The sequence below is a fragment of the Pyrgilauda ruficollis genome, unplaced genomic scaffold (assembly GCF_017590135.1).
Source record: "Pyrgilauda ruficollis isolate IOZ18807 unplaced genomic scaffold, ASM1759013v1 scaffold449, whole genome shotgun sequence".
NCBI lineage: Eukaryota > Metazoa > Chordata > Aves > Passeriformes > Passeridae > Pyrgilauda > Pyrgilauda ruficollis.
The window spans coordinates 24,826-44,467 of NW_024526033.1; the positions used below are offsets into that span (position 1 = coordinate 24,826).

General features: G+C 61.8%; 2 protein-coding genes across 2 annotated transcripts; one reads left to right on the forward strand and one right to left on the reverse strand.

Moving 5' to 3' along the window:
- Positions 1 to 1,661: 1,661 nt before the first annotated feature.
- On the reverse strand, positions 1,662 to 11,823 carry LOC121359437 (mucin-2-like). Its single transcript, XM_041478377.1, is given in 11 exon segments — positions 1,662 to 1,693; positions 2,307 to 2,479; positions 2,980 to 3,079; positions 3,203 to 3,351; positions 3,444 to 3,502; positions 3,836 to 3,963; positions 5,019 to 5,126; positions 5,213 to 6,383; positions 6,385 to 6,777; positions 6,860 to 8,985; positions 9,048 to 11,823. Coding segments are annotated over 11 exon segments (7,215 nt in total).
- A 4,228-nt stretch (positions 11,824 to 16,051) lies between these two features.
- Positions 16,052 to 19,557, forward strand: ACHE (acetylcholinesterase (Cartwright blood group)). The gene is made up of 3 exons (XM_041478378.1): positions 16,052 to 17,618; positions 18,631 to 18,797; positions 19,323 to 19,557. The coding sequence occupies exons 1-3, from the start codon at positions 16,063 to 16,065 to the stop codon at positions 19,442 to 19,444; spliced, it is 1,845 nt and encodes a 614-aa protein (XP_041334312.1). The 5' UTR covers positions 16,052 to 16,062; the 3' UTR covers positions 19,445 to 19,557.
- Positions 19,558 to 19,642: the final 85 nt, after the last annotated feature.

The window sequence follows — 19,642 nt, forward strand, 5'->3', positions numbered from 1 at the left end:
TGGTACCTGCTCCTTGGGGTGTCCCAGTATGTCCCAGTTTGTTCTGGGTGCCACCTCCTCCCAGTGCCTCCCAGTATGCCCCAGTATGTCCCAGTTTGTTCTGGTTGGTACCTGCTCCTTGGGGTGTCCCAGTATGTCCCAGTTTGTTCTGGGTGCCACCTCCTCCCAGTGCCTCCCAGTATGCCCCAGTATGTCCCAGTTTGTTCTGGTTGGTACCTGCTCCTTGGGGTGTCCCAGTATGTCCCAGTTTGTTCTGGGTGCCACCTCCTCCCAGTGCCTCCCAGTATGCCCCAGTATGTCCCAGTTTGTTCTGGTTGGTACCTGCTCCTTGGGGTGTCCCAGTATGTCCCAGTTTGTTCTGGGTGCCACCTCCTCCCAGTGCCTCCCAGTATGCCCCAGTATGTCCCAGTTTGTTCTGGTTGGTACCTGCTCCTTGGGGTGTCCCAGTATGTCCCAGTTTGTTCTGGGTGCCACCTCCTCCCAGTGCCTCCCAGTATGCCCCAGTATGTCCCAGTTTGTTCTGGTTGGTACCTGCTCCTTGGGGTGTCCCAGTATGTCCCAGTTTGTTCTGGTTGGTACCTGCTCCTTGGGGTGTCCCAGTATGTCCCAGTTTGTTCTGGGTGCCACCTGCTCCCAGTGCTCCCATTATCTCCCAGTGCCTCCCAGTATCTCCCAGTATCTCCCAGTACTTCCCAGTTTGTTCTGGGTGCTCCCAGTGCCCCCCAGTGCCTCCCATGGTGCCCCCCCCCCATGCCCAAAAACAAGGGAATTCACACAAATTAAACCAAGAAATCGATTATTTATTATCAATACATTGATTACTTACTATAAATAAATACGGGGGGAGGGGCAGGAAAAGGGGGTGGGGCTCCTGCACCTCCCCCCACTCCCTAAAAAGGTTTTTTGGGGGGGCTTCAACCCCCCCTGGGGACCCTCCGGGCTCTGCCCGAGGGGGGTTGGGGCTTCATCACCTCAAATAAATAAATGTTGAGGGGTTCCATCCCCCAAATCCCCCAAAAATCCCCCAAATTCCCCCCCAAACCCCAACCCCAAGGGTCTCTCCCGGCTCCTGGTGCGTCCTGCGCACCGGAGCAAACTGGGACCCACTGGGAGCTACTGGGAGCCGGTCCCAATTCTCATGTGGGTTTGGGGGGCTCTGTTGGGGGTCTCCTGGTCCAGGTCGAGGTCCCTTCATTTGGGTCGGGGTCTTCTGGTCCACGTTGCAGTCTCCTGGTTGGGGTTGGGGTCTTCTGGTCTGGATTGGGGTCCCCTGGTTAGGGTCGATGTCCCCTCATTGGGGTCGGGGTCTCTGGTCCACGTCGATGTCCCCGCATTGGTGTCGGGGTCCCCTCGTTGGGGTCAATGTCCCCTTGTTGGGGTCAATGTCCCCTTGTTGGGGTCAGGGTCTCCTGGTCGAGGTCCCCTCCTTGTGGTCAATGTCCCCTCATTGTGGTCGATGTCCCCTCATTGGGGTCGGGGTCCCCTCATTGGGGTCAGGGTCTCCTGGTCCAGGTCGAGGTCCCCTCATTGGGGTCGATGTCCCCTCATTGGGGTTGGGGTCCCCTCATTGGGGTCAATGTCCTCTCATTGTGGTCGGGATCCCCTCACTTGGGTCGGGGTCTCCTCGTGGCGCTCCAGGAGGTCCCGCGGGGGGTCACAGGTCAGGGACGACCCTCGGCCTCGGGGTCCTCAGCTGGGGGAGGGGACAGGGTGAGAGGGGGGTCCTGGAAGGGGGTTGGGGTCCCTTTAGGGTCCTGGCAGGGGGTTTGGGGTCTTTCTGGGGTTCTGGAAGGAGATTCAGGTCCCTTTAGGGTCCTGGAAGGGGTTTGGGATCCCTTTAGGGTCCTGGAAGGGGATTTAGGTTCCTTTAGGGTCCTGGCAGGGGATTTATGTTTCTTTAAGGTCCTGGCAGGGGATTTAGGTCCCTTTAGGGAGAGACCCCTCCCATAATGGGGAACCTGAACTGGGAATCCCCCTGAAATGGGGAATCCAAACTGGGAAACTCCCCCCAAATCAGGAACCTGAACTGGGAACCCCCCCAAAATGGGGAATCCAGACTGGGAAACTCCCCCCAAATCAGGAACCCGAACTGGGAGACCCCTCCCAAAAATGGAAAACCCAAACTGGGAGACCTCTCCCAAGGCAGAACCCAAACTGGGAGACCCTCCCCAAATGAGGAACCCAAACTGGGAGCCCCCTCCCAAGGCAGAATCTGAACTGGGAGCCCCCCCGAAATGAGGAACCCAAACTGAGAGACCCTTCCCAAGGCAGAACCCAAACTGGGAGCCCCCCGGTGAGGAGCCCACCCCCGTGCCGGTACCTCCGGTAGCGCCGGTGCCGGCGGCAGAGCAGCACCACGATGAGGATGAGGCAGATGAGGAAGAGCAGGGCCACGGCCACTCCCAGCCCGGTGTCCACCTTGCTGACCCGGCCCGAGCACTGCGGCCCCGTGTACCAGAACAGCTCCTCGTCCAGGCAGCTGGGAAGGGGACAGCGGTCACACCCTCCGTGTCACCCCCCACAGGCACCCGCGGGACCACCGGGGTGGGCAGAGAGCCCTCGGTGGCACCAGGGGACACCACAGCAAGGGTGGGGACCCCCAGTGGGTGTTGGGATCCCCCAATGGGTGTTGGGACCCCGTGGTGGACATTGGGACCCCCCCAGTCAGTGTTGGGACCCTGTGGTGGATATTGGGACCCCCCAATGGGTGTTGAGACCCCATGGTGGACATTGGGACCCCATCATGGACATTGAGTCCTCATGGTGGGTGTTGGGACCCCGTGGTGGACATTGGGACCCCCCCAATGGGTGTTGGGACCCCCCCAATGGGTTTTGGGACCCCATGGTGGGTTCTAGGACCCCTTGGTGGCCATTGAGACACCTTGGTGGCCATTGAGACCCCATGATGGGTTCTAGGACTCCATGGTGGGTTCTAGGACCCCATGGTGGCCGCTGTGACCCCCTGGTGGGTTCTAGGACCCGGTCAGGGGGGTCTCCATGCCAGTCTCACCATCCAGATCCAACACCTCCGTCATGTTGCTGACCACGGGGTTGGGTCTCAGCACCAGGCACAGCACGGCTGCGGTGGGCAGGAGGAGAAGACATCACAGACCACCCTTGGGTGCCCCGGCTGGACCCCAGAGGTCCAGGGGAGGTCCCGCAGGGCTCGGGGAGGATCTGGGGGGGCTTTGGGGTCACTCACAGGTGTTGTGCTGGCACTCGCCCTGGCTGGCCACCGCCACCCGCAGGTTCTCCACCAACCCCTCCGTGGTCTCCTGGAACTTCTCCGTGGTGTTGCCGCTCTGGGCCATGGTGAAGAACACCTGGTGTCCCACCACGATGCTGCCGGACCTTTGGGGAGGGGACACGGCAGGTCACAGGGGGGGCTGGGGACACGCCAACCCACGCCACCCCACCTTTGGGGGTGGTCAGAGACCCCTTACTTGAGGCTGGTGATCTCCACGCCCTCGTAGCCAGGGATGGTCCCATAGATCTTCTTGATCTGAAAGGACAAAGGGTCACTTGGTCACTTCTGAGGGGACACGGTGGCCACGCCTGAGAGGACACGGTGGCCACCTCTGAGAGGACACGGTGGCCATGCCTGAGGGGACACGGTGGCCATGCCTGAGAGGTCACGGTGGCCATCCCTGAGGGGACACGGTGGCCACCTCTGAGGGGACACCTTGGCCATGCCTGAGAGGTCACGGTGGCCATCCCTGAGGGGACACGGTGGCCACCTCTGAGAGGACACGATGGCCACCCCTGAGGGGACACCATGGCCATCCTGAGGGGACACGGTGGCCGTGGTGGGACACTGGGCTGGCCATGTCCTCACCTCCTGCCGGAAGAAGCTCTGGAAGGAGCGGAAGGTCTCAGAGTTGGGGTCCTCCAGGTCCCGGGAGTAGTTGAAGTTGGTGACGGTCACCTCCATGCCCACGGCGGCCATGATGGTGCCAGGGAATGCTGGAGGGGCAATGGGGAGAGGGGTCGGTGGGGTGGGTGGGGACCCCCAGGGTGTCCAAGACCTACAAAGACTCCAGAACCCCCGAGGTGCTGAGGAGCCCCAAGATGACCAGAACCCTCAAGGTGACCAGGACCCCCAAGAACATCAGCACCTCTAAAGACACCAGGACCACCAAGAAGACCAGAACCATCAAGAGGACCAGGACCCCCAAGATCAGGCCCCCCAAGATGACCAGGACCACAAAGATGACCAAGACCCCCAAAAACACCAGAACCCACCAAGAAGACCAGGACCCCCAAGAAGACCAAGACCCCCAAGAAGACCAAGATCCCCAAAAACACCAGACCCCCCAAGAAGACCAGGACCCCCAAGATGACCAGGACCACAGAGATGACCAAGACCCCCAAAAACACCAGACCCACCAAGAAGACCAGGACCCCCAAAGATTCCAGAACCCAAAAGGTGCTGAGGACCCCCAAGAAGACCAGAACCACCAAGAAGACCACAACCCCCAAGAAGACCAGGACCACCAAGAAGACTAGAAACCTCAAAAACACCAGAACCCCCAAGAGGACCAAGACCCCCAAAAAACATCAAAACCCCCAAGATGACCAGGACCCTTGAGAAGCCCAGGACCCCAAGAAGACCAGGACCCCCAGGATGACCAGAATCACCAAGAAGCTCAGGACCACCAAGAAAACCAAGACCCCAAAACCACCAGAATCACCAAGGTGACAAAAACACCCAAGACCAGGACCGCCCCAAGGTGCCCAGGACCACCAAGAAAACCAAGACCCCCAAAACCACCAGGACCACCAAGAGGACCAGGACCCTCAAGATGCCCAGAACTGCCAAGAAGACCAAGACCCCAAAAACACCAGAACCAACCAAGATGACCAGGACCCCCAAGATGACCACGACCCCCAAGATGACCAGAGCCCCCAAGAAGACCAGAACCCCCAAAACCACCAGGACCCTTGAGGAACCCAGGACCCTTGAGAAGCCCCGGACCCCCGCCCAGGTGCCCCAGGTGCGGGGTGGCACCACCACTCACGCAGGTTGGTCTCCACGGTGTCGGTGGAGAACTCGCAGCGTGGACCGGCGTAGGACGGGGTGCAGAGACAGCCGCTGCCACCGGGGGTCCCCCCGTTCTCACACAGCCCTGGGGGGGACACAGGGGACATCAGGGACACGCTGGGTCACGGAGACACCCCAGGTGATGGGGAAGGTCACCTGGGGAGGACTCACCTGAAGGAGGAGCAGTGGTGGTCCAAAGGGGGGTGGTGGTAGGGGTCACCAAGGTGGTCGTGGTGGTCCCTTGAGTGGTGGACGTTGCTGTGGAGGTCATCTGGGAGGTCGTGGAGGTGGCCGAGGGGGTTGTGGTGGTTGGCATCACCTGGGTGGTGGTGGTGGTCACTTTGGTGGTGGTGGGTGTGGTGGGGGTCACCTGGGTGCTGGTGGTGGTCTCTGGTGTGGTCATGGTAGTCCATGAGGTGGTTGGCAAAGTCCCTGAGGTGGTCGTGGTGGTCACTGGGGTGGGTGTGGTGGTCACTGGTGTGGTCTTGGAGGTCCCTGAGGTAGTTGTGGTGGTCTTAGGGGTGGTCGTGGTGGTCCCAGAGGTGGTTGTGGTTGTCTTAGGGGTGGTCGTGGTGGTCCCTGAGATGGTTGTGGTGGTCCCTGAGGTGGTCGTGGTGATACCAGAGGAGGTCATGGTGGCACCTGAGGTGGTTGCGGAAGTCCCTGAGGTGATCGTGGTGGTCTTTGGGGTGGTCGTGGGGGTCCCTGGGGTGTTGGTGGTGGTCTCTGAGATGGCTGGGGAGGTCTTAGGGGTGGTGGTGCCTGAGGTCGTGGTGGCCCCTGATGTGGTCATGGAGGTCTCTGAGGTGGTCCCTGAGGTGGTTGTGGTGGTCTCTGAGCTGGTCGTGGTGGTCCCTGATGTGGTTGGGGTGGTCCCTGGGATGGCAGTGGTGGTCTCTGATGCAGTTGAGGACATCCCTGAGCTGGTCGTGGAGGTCTCTGGAGTGTTTGTGGTGGCACCTGAGGTGGTCGTGGTGGCACCTGAGGTGGTCGTGGAGGACTCAGAGGTGGTCATGGAGGTCCCTGAGGTGGTGGGGATGGTCTTAGGGGTGGTCGTGGTGGTCCCAGAGGTCGTGGAGGTCTCTGAGGTGGTCCCTGAGGTGGTCGTGGTGGTCTCTGGGGTGGTTGTGGAGGTCCCTAAGCCGGTCGTGGTGGCACTTGAGGTGGTTGGGGTGGTCCCGGAGTAGGTTGGGGTGGTCTCGGATGTGGTGGTGGTGGCCCCTGACGTGGTTGTGGAGGTCCATGGGGTGGTTGTGGTGACCTCTGGGGTGCTCATGGAGGTCTCTGAGGTGGTCATGGTGGTCCATGAGGTGGTTGGGATGGTCTCTGATGTGGTTGGAGTGGACAGTGGTGGTCTCTGATGCAGTTGAGGACATCCCTGAGCTGGTCGTGGAGGTCTCTGGAGTGTTTGTGGTGGCACCTGAGGTGGTCGTGGTGGCACCTGAGGTGGTCGTGGAGGACTCAGAGGTGGTCATGGAGGTCCCTGAGGTGGTGGGGATGGTCTTAGGGGTGGTCGTGGTGGTCCCAGAGGTCGTGGAGGTCTCTGAGGTGGTCCCTGAGGTGGTCGTGGTGGTCTCTGGGGTGGTTGTGGAGGTCCCTAAGCCGGTCGTGGTGGCACTTGAGGTGGTTGGGGTGGTCCCGGAGTAGGTTGGGGTGGTCTCGGATGTGGTGGTGGTGGCCCCTGACGTGGTTGTGGAGGTCCATGGGGTGGTTGTGGTGACCTCTGGCGGGGGTCCCTGAGGTGGTCGTGGAGGTTGCTGAAGTGGTTGGTGTCATCTCTGGGGTGGTTGTGGAGGTTCCAGAGGTTGTGGAGGTCACTGAGGGGGTCATGGTGGACTCTGAGGTGGTTGGACTGGCCACTGGGATGCTTGTGGTGGTCCCTGACGTCGTGGTGGTCCCTGAGGTGGTCGTGGAAGTACCTGAGGTGGTCATGGTGGATTCTGAGGTGGTTGGGGTGGTCTTAGGGGCGGTCATGGTGGTTCCTAAGGTCGTGGAGGTCTCTGAGGTGGTTGGAGTGGCCACTGGGATGGTGGTGGTGGTCCCTGAGGTGGTTGTAGTGGACATTGGGGTGGTCGTGGCGGTCCCTGAGGTGGTCGTGGAGGTTGCTGAAGTGGTTGGTGTCATCTCTGGGGTGGTTGTGGAGGTCTCTGAGGTTGTGGAGGTTCCAGAGGTTGTGGAGGTCACTGAGGTGGTGGTGGTGGACTCTGAGGTGGTTGGAGTGGCCACTGGGATGCTCGTGGTGGTCCCTGACGTCGTGGAGGTCTCTGGGGTGGTCGTGGTGGCCCCTGAGGTGGTCGTGGAAGTACCTGAGGTGGTCATGGTGGATTCTGAGGTGGTTGGGGTGGTCTTAGGGGCGGTCATGGTGGTTCCTAAGGTCGTGGAGGTCTCTGAGGTGGTTGGAGTGGACTCTGGGGTGGTCTTGGTGGTCCCTGGAATGGTGGTGGTGGTCCCTGAGGTTGTGATGACCTCTGGGGTGGTCGTGGGTGTCCCTGAGGTGGTCATGGTGGTCCATGAGGTGGTCGTGGACGTTCCTGAGGTTGCGGAGGTCACTGAGGTGGTGGTGGTGGACTCTGAGATGGTTGGAGTGGACTCTGGGGTTGTTATGGTGGTCCATGTGGTGATCGTGGAGGTTGCTGAGGTGGTTGGTGTCATCTCTGGGCTGGTTGTGGAGGTCCCTGATGTGGTGGTGGACGTTCCTGAGGTTGTGGAGGTCACTGAGGTGGTGGTGGTGGACTCTGAGGTGGTCCCTGTGGTGGTTGTGGAGGTCCATGGGATAGTGGTGGTGGTCCCTGAGTAGGTTGGGGTGGCCCCTGAGGTGCTTGTGGAGGTCACTGAGGTGGTTGGGGTGGTCTTAGGGGCGGTCGTGGTGGTCCCTGATGTCGTGGTGGTCACTGAGGTCGTTGGTGTCATCTCTGGGGTGGTTGTGGAGATGACTGATGTTGTCGTAGAAGGTCCTGAGGTGGTCATGGAGGGCCCTGAGGTTGTGGAGGTCCCTGGGATGGTGGTGGTGGTCCCTGAGGAGGGTGGTGTGGTCTCTGATGTGGTCGTGAAGGTCACTGACGTGGTTGGAGTGATCTCTGATGTGCTCGTGGTGGTTCCTGGGATGGTCGTGGTGGTCTCTGAGGTCGTGATGGCCTCTGGGATGGTCGTGAGTGTCCCTGAGGTGGTCGTGGAGGTTCCTGAGGTTGTGGAGGTCACAGAGGTGGTAGTGGACTCTGAGGTGGTCCCTGAGGTGCTTGTGGAGGTCACTGAGGTGGTTGAGGTGGACTCTGGAGTGCTCATGGTGGTCCCTGGGATGGTGGTGGTGGTCCCAGAGGAGGTTGGGGTGGTCTCTGATGTGGTCGTGGAGGTCACTGAGGTGGTTGTGGTGGACTCTGGGGTGGTCGTGGTGGTCCCTGAGGTTGTGGTGGTTCCTGAGGTCGTGGCTGGAGTGGACTCTGGGGTGGTCATGGTGGTCCCTGTGGTGGTCGTGGAAGTTCCTGAGGTGGTCATGGTGGATTCTGAGGGACTTGGGGTGGTCTTAGGGGCGGTCGTGGTGGCCCCTGAGGTCGTGGCGGTCACTGAGGTGGTTGGTGTCCTCTCTGGGGTGGTTGTGGAGATCCCTGATGTGGTCATAGAAGGTCCTGAGGTGGTCGTGGAGGGCCCTGAGGTTGTGAAGGTCCCTGGGATAGTGGTGGTGGTCACTGAGGTCGTGATGGCCTCTGGGGTGGTCGTGGGTGTGTCTGAGGTGGTCATGGTGGTCCCTGAGGTGGTCGTGGAGGGCCCTGAGGTGGTCCCTGAGGAGGTTGGTGTGGTCTCTGCTGTGGTTGTGGTGGTCCCCGAGGTGGTTGGAGTGGACACTGGGGTGGTCGTGGGGGTCCATGAGGTGGTCATGGTGGTCCATGAGGTGGTTGTGGAGGTTGCTGAGGTGGTCGGTGTCATCTCTGGGGTGGTTGTGGAGGTCCCTGATGTGGTCGAAGAAGGTCCTGAGGTGGTCGTGGAGGGCCCTGAGGTTGTGGAGGAATACCTGAGGTGGTTGTGGAGGTCCCTGGGATGGTGGTGGTGGTCCCTGAGGAGGTTGGTGTGGTCTCTGCTGTGGTCGTGGTGGTCCCCGAGGTGGTTGGAGTGGACACTGGGGTGGTTGTGGTGGTCCCCGAGGTGGTTGGAGTGGACTCTGGGGTGGTTGTGGAGGTCCCTGAGGTGGTCATGGTGGTCCATGTGGTGGTCGTGGAGGTTCCTGAGGTCGTAGCTGGAGTGGACTCTGGGGTGGTCGGGGTGGTCCCTGAGGTCGTGGAGGTCGCTGAGGTGGTTGGTGTCATCTCTGGGGTGGTTGTGGAGATCACTGATGTGGTCGTAGAAGGTCCTGAGGTGGTCATGGCGGTCCATGAGGTGGTCGTGGAGGTTCCTGAGGCCGTAGCTGGAGTGGACTCTGGGGGGGTCGGGGTGGTCCCTGAGGTGGTCATGGTGGTCTCTGAGGTCGTGATGGCCTCTGGGTTGGTCGTGGGTGTGCCTGAGGTGGTCATGGTGGTCCATGAGGTGGTCGTGGAGGTTCCTGAGGTTGTGGAGGTCACTGAGGTGGTGGTGGTGGATTCTGAGGTGGCCCCTGAGGTGCTTGTGGAGGTCCCTGAGGTGGTTGGGGTGGACTCTGGGGTGGTTGTGGTGCTCCCTGAGGTCGTGGTGGTCCCTGGGGTGGTTGTGGAGATCCCTGATGTGGTCGTAGAAGGTCCTGAGGTGGTCATGGAGGGCCCTGCGGTTGTGGAGGGCCCTGGGATGGGGGGGGTGGTCCCTGAGGAGGTTGGGGTGGTCTCTGATGTGGTCATGATGGTCACTGAGGTGGTTGTGGAGATCTCTGAGGTGGTTGGGATGGTCCCTGGGGTGATCGTGGTGGTCTCTGTGATGGTAGCGGAGGTCCCTGAGATGGTCAAGGTGGTCCCTGGCATGGTGGTGGTGGTCCCAGAGGAGGTTGGGGTGGTCTCTGAGGTGGTGGTGGAGGTGCTAGATGGGGTCGTGGTGGACTCTGAGGTGGTTGGAGTGGCCTCTGGGGTGGTCGTGGAGGTCCCTGGGAAGGTGGTGGTGGTCCCTGAGGAAGTTGGGCTGGTCTCTGATGTGGTCGTGATGGTCACTGAGGTGGTCGTGGAGGTGCCCGAGGTGGTTGAGGTCCCTGAGGTGGTCGTGGTGGCCTCTGAGGTGGCCCCTGAGGTGGTCGTGGTGGTATCTGGGACGGTCGTGGGTGTCCCTGAGGTCGTGGTGGCCTCTGGAGTGCTTGTGGGAGTCCCTGAGGTGGTCATGGAGGTCCCTGAGGTTGTGGTGGTCTCCAGGACAGTTGTGGTGAACCCTGAGGAGGTCGTGGTGGCCTCTGGGGTGCTTGTGGGAGTCCCTGAGGTGGTCATGGAGGTCCCTGAGGGGGTTGTGGCGGTCTCCAGGACAGTTGTGGTGAACCCTGAGGAGGTCGTGGTGGCCTCTGGGGTGCTTGTGGGAGTCCCTGAGGTGGTCATGGAGGTCCCTGAGGGGGTTGTGGCGGTCTCCAGGACAGTTGTGGTGAACCCTGAGGAGGTCGTGGTGGCCTCTGGGGTGGTCGTGGTTGTCTCTGGAAGGGTCGGGGAGGGTTCTGGGGTGGGCGTGGCAGGCCCTGAGGTGGTGGAGAAGGTTCCTGGGGTCGTGGTGGTCGCTGAGGAGGTTGGGGTGGTCTTTGATGTGGTCGTGGTGGTCCCTGATGTGGTCGTGGAGGTGACAGACGTGGTCTCTGAGGTTGTCGAGGTCCCTGAGATGGTCGAGGTGGTCCCTGGCATGGTGGTGGTGGTCCCAGAGGAGGTTGAGGTGGTTTCTGAGGTGGTGGTGGAGGTGCTAGATGTGGTCGTGGTGGTCCCTGAGGTGGTCGTAATGGTCTCTGGGGTGCTTGTGGTGGTCCCTGAGGTCATGGTGGACACTGAGGTGGTCGTGGTGGTCCCTGGGATGGTGGTGGTGGTCCCTGAGGAGGTTGGGGTGGTCCCTGAGGAGGTCGTGGAGGTGCCCAAGGTGGTTGAGGTCCCTGAGGTGGTTGTGGTGGTCTCTGGGACGGTCGTGGGTGTCCCTGAGGTCGTGGTGGTCCCTGAGGTCATGGTGGACACTGAGGTGGTCGTGGTGGTCCCTCGGATGGTGGTGGTGGTCCCTGAGGAGGTCGTGGAGGTGCCCAAGGTGGTCGAGGTCCCTGAGGTGGTGGTGGTGGTCTCTGCGATGGTGGTGGGGGTCTCTGGAGTGGTTGTGGTGGACCCTGAGGTCGTGGTGGACCCTGAGGAGGTTGTGGTGGCCTCTGGGGTGGTCGTGGTTGTCTCTGGAAGGGTCGTGGAGGTCTCTGGGGTGGGCGTGGTAGTCCCTGAGGTGGTGGGGAAGGTTCCTGGGGTCGTGGTGGTCGCTGAGGAGGTTGGGGTGGTCTCTGATGTGGTCGTGATGGTGACAGACGTAGTCTCTGAGGTTGTCGAGGTCCCTGGGGTGGTCGTGGTGGTCTCTGGGATGGTCGTGGAGGTCCCTGAGATGGTCGAGGTGGTCCCTGGCATGGTGGTGGGGGTCTCTGGAGTGGTTGTGGTGGACACTGAGGTCGTGGAGGTCCCTGAGATGGTCGATGTGGTCCCTGGCATGGTGGTGGTGGTCGCTGAGAAGGTTGGGGTGGTCTCTGAGGTGGTCGTGGAGGTGCTAAAGGTGGTCGTGGTGGTCCCTGATGTGGTTGTGGAGGTCTCTGAAGTTGTGGTGGACACTGAGGTGGTTGTGGTGGCCTCTGGCGTGGTCGTGGTAGTCCCTGAGGTGGTGGAGAAGGTTCCTGGGGTCATGGTTGTCCTTGAGGAGGTTGGGGTGCCCTCTGAGGAGGTCGTGGAGGTCTCTGGGGTGGGCGTGGAGGTCTCTGGGATGAATGTGGTGGTCCCTGAGGAGGCTGGGGTGGCCCCTGAGGTGGTTGTGGAGGTCCCTGAGGTCGTGGTGATCTCTAGGATGGTTGTGGTGGACCCTGAGGAGGTCGTGGTGGCCTCTGGGGTGCTCGTGGGGGTCCCTGAGGTGGTTGTGGAGGTCCCAGTGGTGGGTGGAGTGGCCCCTGGGGTGGTCGTGGAGGTCTCTGGGGTGGTCGTGGTAGTCCCTGAGGTGGTGGAGAAGGTTCCTGGGGTCATGGTGGTCACTGAGGAGGTTGGGGTGGTCCCTGAGGTGGTCGTGGAGGTCTCTGTGTTGGTCGTGGTGGCTCCAGAGGTGGTTGGTGTCATCTCTGGGGCGGTTGTGCGGGTCACCTCAGTGCCGGTGGTCCCCGAGCTGGTCGTGGAGGACCCTGAGGTGCTCGTGGTGGTCCCTGAGGAGGTCGGGGTGGTCTCTGTTGTGCTCGGGGTGGTCCTTATGGTGCTCGGGGTGGTCCATGAGGAGGTCAGGGTGGTCCCTGGGGTGGTTGTGGAGCTCCCTGTGGTGCTCAGGGTGGTCTCTGTGATGGTCGGGGTGGTCCCTGTGGTGCTCGGGGTGGTCCCTGTGATGGTCGGGGTGGTCTCTGAGGTGCTCAGGGTGGTCCCTGGGGTCTCCACGGTCTCTGCTGAGGTCACTTCTGCTCGGGTTGTCCCCACCACGGCGGCTGCAGGGGAGGGTCCAGGGTGAGCAGAGACCCTCAAGGCCCCCCCAGGGAGGAGACCCTGACCTTCCTCCTCCTCCTCCTCCTCCTTCTGGCCCTTGACCCATCCAACGTTCCCCCCTCTCCTCCACCCGCCTTCATCTTCACCCTCCTCTTCCTCCTCCTTCTCCAAGGCCTTCATCCAAGGTTTCTTCTTGTCCCCTTCCAACCTCCTCCATCAGCCCCACCTTCCTCCTCTTCCTCCTCCTCCTCCCAGACCATTCCCACATGGATCCTCCCCAACCCCCTGCCATCTTCATCTTCACCTTCCTCTTCTTCCTCTTCTTCCTCCTCCTCTTCCTCCTCCCAGACCATCCCAAACCTCCATGGGGACCCTCCCCAACCTCCTGCCATCTTCTCCACCTTCCTCCTCCTCCTCCTCCTCTTCCAAGGCCTTCATCTCTTGTTGATGTCCTTCATCCTCCCCCTGCTCCTCTTCACCTTCCTCCTCATCTTCTCCACTGTCCTTCATCCTCCTCTTCTTCCCAGACCTTCATCCCAGCCTCAGCACTGACCAATCCAACCTCACCTGGTTGTCTCCACCTTCATCTTCCTCTTCCTCCTCCTCCTCCTCCCCCCCTTCATCCTCCTCCAGCCTCTCCCCATCGTCTCCACCTTTCACCGCTTCCTCTTCCTCCTCATCGTGCTCCTCTTCCTCCTCCAACCCCTTCAGACCACGGACCCCCCCCAACCTCTCCAACCCCGATTCCTCCCGCTCTTCGTCATCATCCTCCTCTTCTTCATCCTCCTCTTCCTCCTCCAACCCCTTCAGACCATGGACTCCTCCGTCCCCAACTCCTCCTCTTCCTCTTCTTCATCCCCTTCATCTTCCTCCTCCTCCAAGACCTTTGGATCTGAACCCCTCAAACCTCCCCCACCCCAATTCCTCCTCTTCCTCACCCTCTTCATCCTCCTCCTCCTCTTCTTCACCCTCCTCTTCTTCATCTCCCTTTTCTTCATCCTCCTCCTCCTCCTCCAGGACCTTCAGATCTAAACTCCTCAAACCTCTCCAACCCCAATTCCTCCTCGTCTTCTTCATCTTCTTCATCCTCCTCTTCTTCATCTCCCTTTTCTTTGTCCTCCTCTTCTTCATCTCCCTTTTCTTCATCTTCCTCTTCTTCACCTCCCTCTTCTTCACCCTCCTCCTCCTCACCCTCATCCCCCTGTCCCCTCCAGCCTGTCCCCACCATCCTCCTCCTCTTCTTCATCCTCCTACTCCTCTTCTTCATCCTCTTATTCATCTCCCTTTTCTTCATTCTCCTCTTCTTCATCTCCCTCTTCACCCTCATCTTCTTCATCTCCCTTTTCTTCATCCTCCTCTTCTTCACCCTCATCCTCCTCACCATCATCCCCCTGTGCCCTCCAACCTCTCCTCAACATCCTCCTCCTCTTCCTCTTCTTCATCCTCCTACTCCTCTTCTCCAACCTCTTCTTCTTCATCCTCCTCTTGTTCACCCTCCTCTTCTTCATCTCCCTTTTCTTCATCCTCCTCTTCTTCACCCTCCTCTTCTTCATCTCCCTCTTCTTCACCCTCCTCCTCACCCTCCTGTCCCCTCCAGCCTGTCCCCACCATCCTCCTCCTCCTCCCCTGATGTCCCCCTGTCCCCTCCTCATCCTCACCTGTGATGGCACAGGTGAAGACCACCATGACCCTCCCCGATGTCCCCTCCCTCTGTCCCCTCCCGATGTCCCCTCCCGACGTCCCCCTGTCCCCTCACCTGTGATGGCGCAGGTGAAGGCCACCCAGAGACCACCACCATGTCCCCTCCCGATGTCCCCCGTCCCCTCACCTGTGATGGCACAGGTGAAGACCACCAGAACCCTCCCTGATGTCCCCTCCCGATGTCCCCTCCCGACGTCCCCCTGTCCCCTCACCTATGATGGCACAGGTGAAGACCACCACCATGTCCCCTCCCGATGTCCCCTCCCGATGTCCCCCTGTCCCCTCACCTGTGATGGCGCAGGTGAGGACCACCAGGACCCTCCCCGATGTCCCCCCCGCCATGGCCACGTCCTGTCCCCAACTGGGGCCGGAGCCAGCGGTGACAGGGACAATATCGGGGGGGAGGGGGGGGGACAGTGGGTGGCCCCGGACCTTTGTCCCCACGGGTGGCGCAGGTGGGCGGGGGGGGTGACAGGCGGTGACACACGCAGGTGACACACGCAGGTGACACACACGCCGGAGAATGTGGCGGCCGCGCCCCGCGCTCGGAGCTTCCTCCATCCAGCGGTGTCACCGCGCGGGGACACGGCGGGGGGGACACGGGGGTGGCACCGAGATCGGGGGGGACACCGGGGTGGGGACAGGAGGGGACACTGGGATTGGTGGGTTGGGGGACATGGAGGTGACGCCAAGACCAGTGGGGACACGGGGATGGGGACATTGAGGTGGCACTGAGATCCATGGGGACACAGGGACGGGGACATTGAGGTGTCCCAAGATCGAGGGGGACACCGGGGTGGGGACAGGAGGGGACACCCGGATTGGTGGGTTGGGGGACATGGAGGTGACACCAAGACCAGTGGGGACACAGGGATGGGGACACTGGGGTGGCACTGAGATCAGCGGGGACACGGGGGTGGGGACACTGGGGTGACCTGGTGGCCCCTGGGGACATTGAGGGGTCCAAGGGGTCCCTGGGGACACAAGGGGGGATGTTGAGGTGGCCTGGTGGCACCAGGGACACGGGGATGGGGACAGGGAGGTGTCACAGGAGTCACTGGGGACATTGAGGGGTCCTGGTGGCCTCTGGGGACATCGGGGGGTCCCAGGGGTCACCGGGCTCACAAGGGGGACACGCAGGGGTCGGTGCCACCTCAGCGGGTCGCTGATGACCCAAACTGGGCGGACTGGGAACGGCTGGGGGCTCAACTGGGGAGGGGTCGCGGGCCTGGGGGTCCCTCTGAGCTCTCCCAGTGCCTCCCAGTCCATCCCAGTCCATCCCAGTCCATCCCAGTCCCTCCCAGTCCATCCCAGTACATCCCAGTGTCTCCCCAGTCTCTCCCAGTATCTTCTGGTGGCCACCAGGTTCTCCCAGTCCATCCCAGTCCATCCCAGTTCATCCCAGTCCATCCCAGTCCATCCCAGTTCATCCCAGTCCATCCCAGTCCATCCCAGTCCCTCCCAGTCCATCCCAGTCTCTCCCAGTGCATCCCAGTCCCTCCCAGTGTCTCCCAGTGTCTCCCCGGGGGTTTCCCCATGACGTCACCGCGGGCCCCGTAGGGGGGGAGGGGCGGGTGACCCTTGGCCGGCGGCCACGGAGGGGGAGGGGCCTCACCTGGGGACACACCTGGGGACACACCTGGGGACACACCTGGGGACACGTCAGCGGCGGGAACCGCGACGAGGACCCCACCCACGAGGTCACCCCCAAACCCCTCCTCTGCTGACCCCCCAAATTCTCTCTCTCTCTCCGCAGCCTCCGCCGCCATGGGGGGTCACCCGTCCCCGCCGCCCCCCGCCCCGCTCCAGCTCTTCCTCCTCCCCCTCCTCCTCCTCCTCCTCGCCGCCCCCTCCCCGGCCACCCCCGAGGAGCTGCTGGTGGCCACCTCCGCCGGCGCCGTCCGCGGCTTCCACGTCCCCGCCGGCCCCTCCTCGCGCGTGGCCGCCTTTTTGGGGATCCCCTACGCCGAGCCCCCCGTGGGACCCCTGCGCTTCGCCCCTCCCCGCCCTGCCCGGCCTTGGGGAGGGGTCCTGGACGCCCTCTCCCACCCCCACGCCTGCTTCCAGCCGGTGGACACCATGTTCCCCGGCTTCGGCGGCTCCGAGATGTGGAACCCCAACCGCGAGATGAGCGAGGATTGTTTGTACCTCAACATTTGGGCGCCGGAGCCGCGGCCCGAAACGCCGGCGCCGGTGCTGGTGTGGATTTACGGCGGCGGCTTCTACAGCGGCGCCGCCTCGCTGGACGTCTACGACGGGCGATTCCTGGCGGCGGCCGAGGGGGTTTTGGTGGTCTCCATGAACTACCGGGTGGGCGCTTTGGGGTTTTTGGCGTTGCCGGGTCACCCCGAAGCTCCTGGCAACGTGGGGTTGCTGGACCAGCGGTTGGCATTGCGTTGGGTGCAGGCCAACATCGCGGCGTTCGGCGGCGACCCCGGCGCGGTGACGCTGTTCGGCGAGAGCGCCGGCGCGGCCTCGGTGGGGCTGCACCTGCTGTCGGGGGGCAGCCGCGCCCTGTTCCGCCGCGCCGTGCTGCAGAGCGGCTCGCCCAACGGGCCTTGGGCCACCGTGGGGGCGGCCGAGGGCCGGCGGCGCGCGGCGTGGCTGGGCCGGCTGGTGGGCTGCGGCGGCGTGGGCGCCGGCGGGGCGGTGACCAACGAGACCGAGCTGTTGGCTTGCCTGCGCGCCGCGCCGCCGCCGCAGCTGGTGGAGCACGAGGCGGCCGTGCTGCCGCAGCAGGGCGTGTTCCGCTTCGCCTTCGTGCCCGTGGTGGACGGGGAGTTCCTGGCCGACACCCCCGAGGCGCTGCTGGGCGCGCCGGGCCGCGCCGAGGCCGAGGTGCTGCTGGGCGCCGTGCAGGACGAGGGCACCTATTTCTTGGTGTACGGCGTGCCGGGTTTCGGCAAGGACAACGAGAGCCTGATCAGCCGCGAGGAGTTCCTGGGCGGGGTCCGGCTGGGCGTGCCGCAGGCCAACGAGCTGGCGGCCGAGGCCGTGGTGCTGCAGTACACCGATTGGCTGGACCAGGACAACCCGGTGAAGAACCGCGAGGCGCTGGACGACATCGTGGGCGACCACAACGTGGTGTGCCCGCTGATGCACTTCGCCCAGCGCTGGGCCGAGCGCGGCGGCACCGTCTTCGCTTATCTGTTCGACCACCGCGCCTCCAACCTGCTGTGGCCGCCGTGGATGGGCGTGCCGCACGGCTACGAGATCGAGTTCGTGTTCGGGCAGCCGCTGAACCCCGGGCTCAACTACACGGCCGAGGAGGAGGCGCTGAGCCGGCGCATCATGAGATACTGGGGCAACTTTGCCCGCACCGGGTACAGCCTGGGTTGGAGATGGGTTGAGTTGGGTTTGGTTGAGTTGGGATGGGTCAGAACGGGATGGGATTGAGTTGTGTTGAGATGGGATGGGTTAGAACGGGATTGGATTGAGTTGGGATTGAGTTGTGTTGAGTTGGGATGGGTTGGGTTGAGATTGAGTTGCGTGACCTCGATTGGGATGAGATGAGTTGCAATGAGTTGGGATGGATGACCTCAGTTGGGTTGAGTTAGGTTGCGTTGAGTTGGGATGAGTTGAGTTGAGTTGTGATGAGTTGAGTTGGATAACCTTGGTTTAGTTGGGATCAGTTGGGATGGATGATCTCAGTTGGGTTGAGTTGGGATGAGTTGGGATGAGTTGACATGAGTTGAGTTGTGATGAGTTGGGTTGGATAACCTTGGTTGAGTTGGGATCAGTTGGGTTGGATGACCTCAGTTAGGTTGAGTTGGGATTACTTGGGATGCGTTGAGTTGGATTGGATTGAGTTGGGATCACTTGGGTTGGATGACCTCGGTTGGGCTGAGTCAAATTGTGATGAGTTGGGTTGGATTGAGTTCAGTTGAGATGAGTTGGGTTGGATGACCTCGGTTGGGTTGAGTTGGATGACCTCGGTTAGGTTGAATTGAGTTGGGCTGGGTTGGATGACCTTGGTTGAGTTGGGTTGAGTTGAATTTAGTTGGGTTGGATGACCTTGGCTGGGTTGAGTTGAGTTGAATTGAGTTGGGTTGGATGACCTCGGTTGGGTTGAGTTTGGGTCAGATGGGTTGGATGACCTTGGTTGAGTTGAGTGGGGTTGGGTTGGATGACGTTGTTGGCTTGAGTTGGGTTGGGTTGAGTTGGATGGCCATAGTTGGGTTGAGTTGGATGATCATGGTTGGGCTGAGTTGAGTTGAGTTGGGTCGGGTTGGGTTGGATGACCTCAGTTGAGTTGGGTTGAGTTGAGTTGGGTTGGGTTGGGTTGGATTGGGTTGGATGACCTCGGTTGTGTCGAGCCACGTTGACTCCACGCAGGGACCCCAACGAGCCGTCGGAGCGCGAGCGGCGCTGGCCGTCCTACACGGCGGCGGGGCAGAGCTACGCCCGGCTCAACGCGCGGCCGCTCGCCGTGGCCCAGGGCCTGCGCGCCCAGGCCTGCGCCTTCTGGACGCGCTTCCTGCCCAAGCTGCTCAACGTCACCGGTGAGGGGACACCGGGGGGGGATTGGGGACATTGTGGGATTTAGGAACACATTGGGGACATTTGGGACATTGGGGACATTGAGAGGATGTTGGGGTGATGGGGACACAGGGACACTGGGGACACCTGGTGGCATTGGGGACATTGAGGGGACATTGGGGACACAGAGGGGACACGGGGATGGCACCGAGGACGTTGGGACATTTGGGGGCATTGGGGGATTTGGGGTCAGTTTCAGGGGGTTTTGGGGTGGTTTCTAGGGGTTTCTTGGGGGGGGTTGGGAGTTTTTGGGGTCCCTGGTTCAGATTTTGGGGTCCCCAGCTCAGATTTGGGGTTCTCCAGGGCTGATGGAGGAGGCGGAGCGGCAGCAGCACCGGGAATTTTGGGTGGATTCACGCAGGTTCTGGGACAAACCGGATTTAGGGGATTTTGGGCCAGTTCAGGGCGTTTTGTGGGGGGGTTTTTGGGGTTTTTGGGGTCCCCGGTTTCGATTTCGGGGTCCCCAGCTGAGACTCGGGGTTCCGCAGGGCCCATGGAGGAGGCGGAGCGGCAGTGGCGCCTGGAATTCCACCGCTGGAGCTCGTACATGATGCGCTGGAAGAGCCAGTTCGAGCTCTACAGCCGCCAGGAGCGCTGCCAGCCCCTGTAGGAGCCCCCAAACCCACCGGGGCACCCCAAAATCCACCCGGGACACCCCAAAACCCACCTGGGGCACCCCAAAATCCACCTGAGACACCCCAAAATCCACCCGGGGCACCCCAAAACCCACCTGGGGCACCCCAAAATCCATCCAGGAACCCAAAAAACCCCACCGGGGCACCCCAAAATACACCGGGGAGCCCCCAAA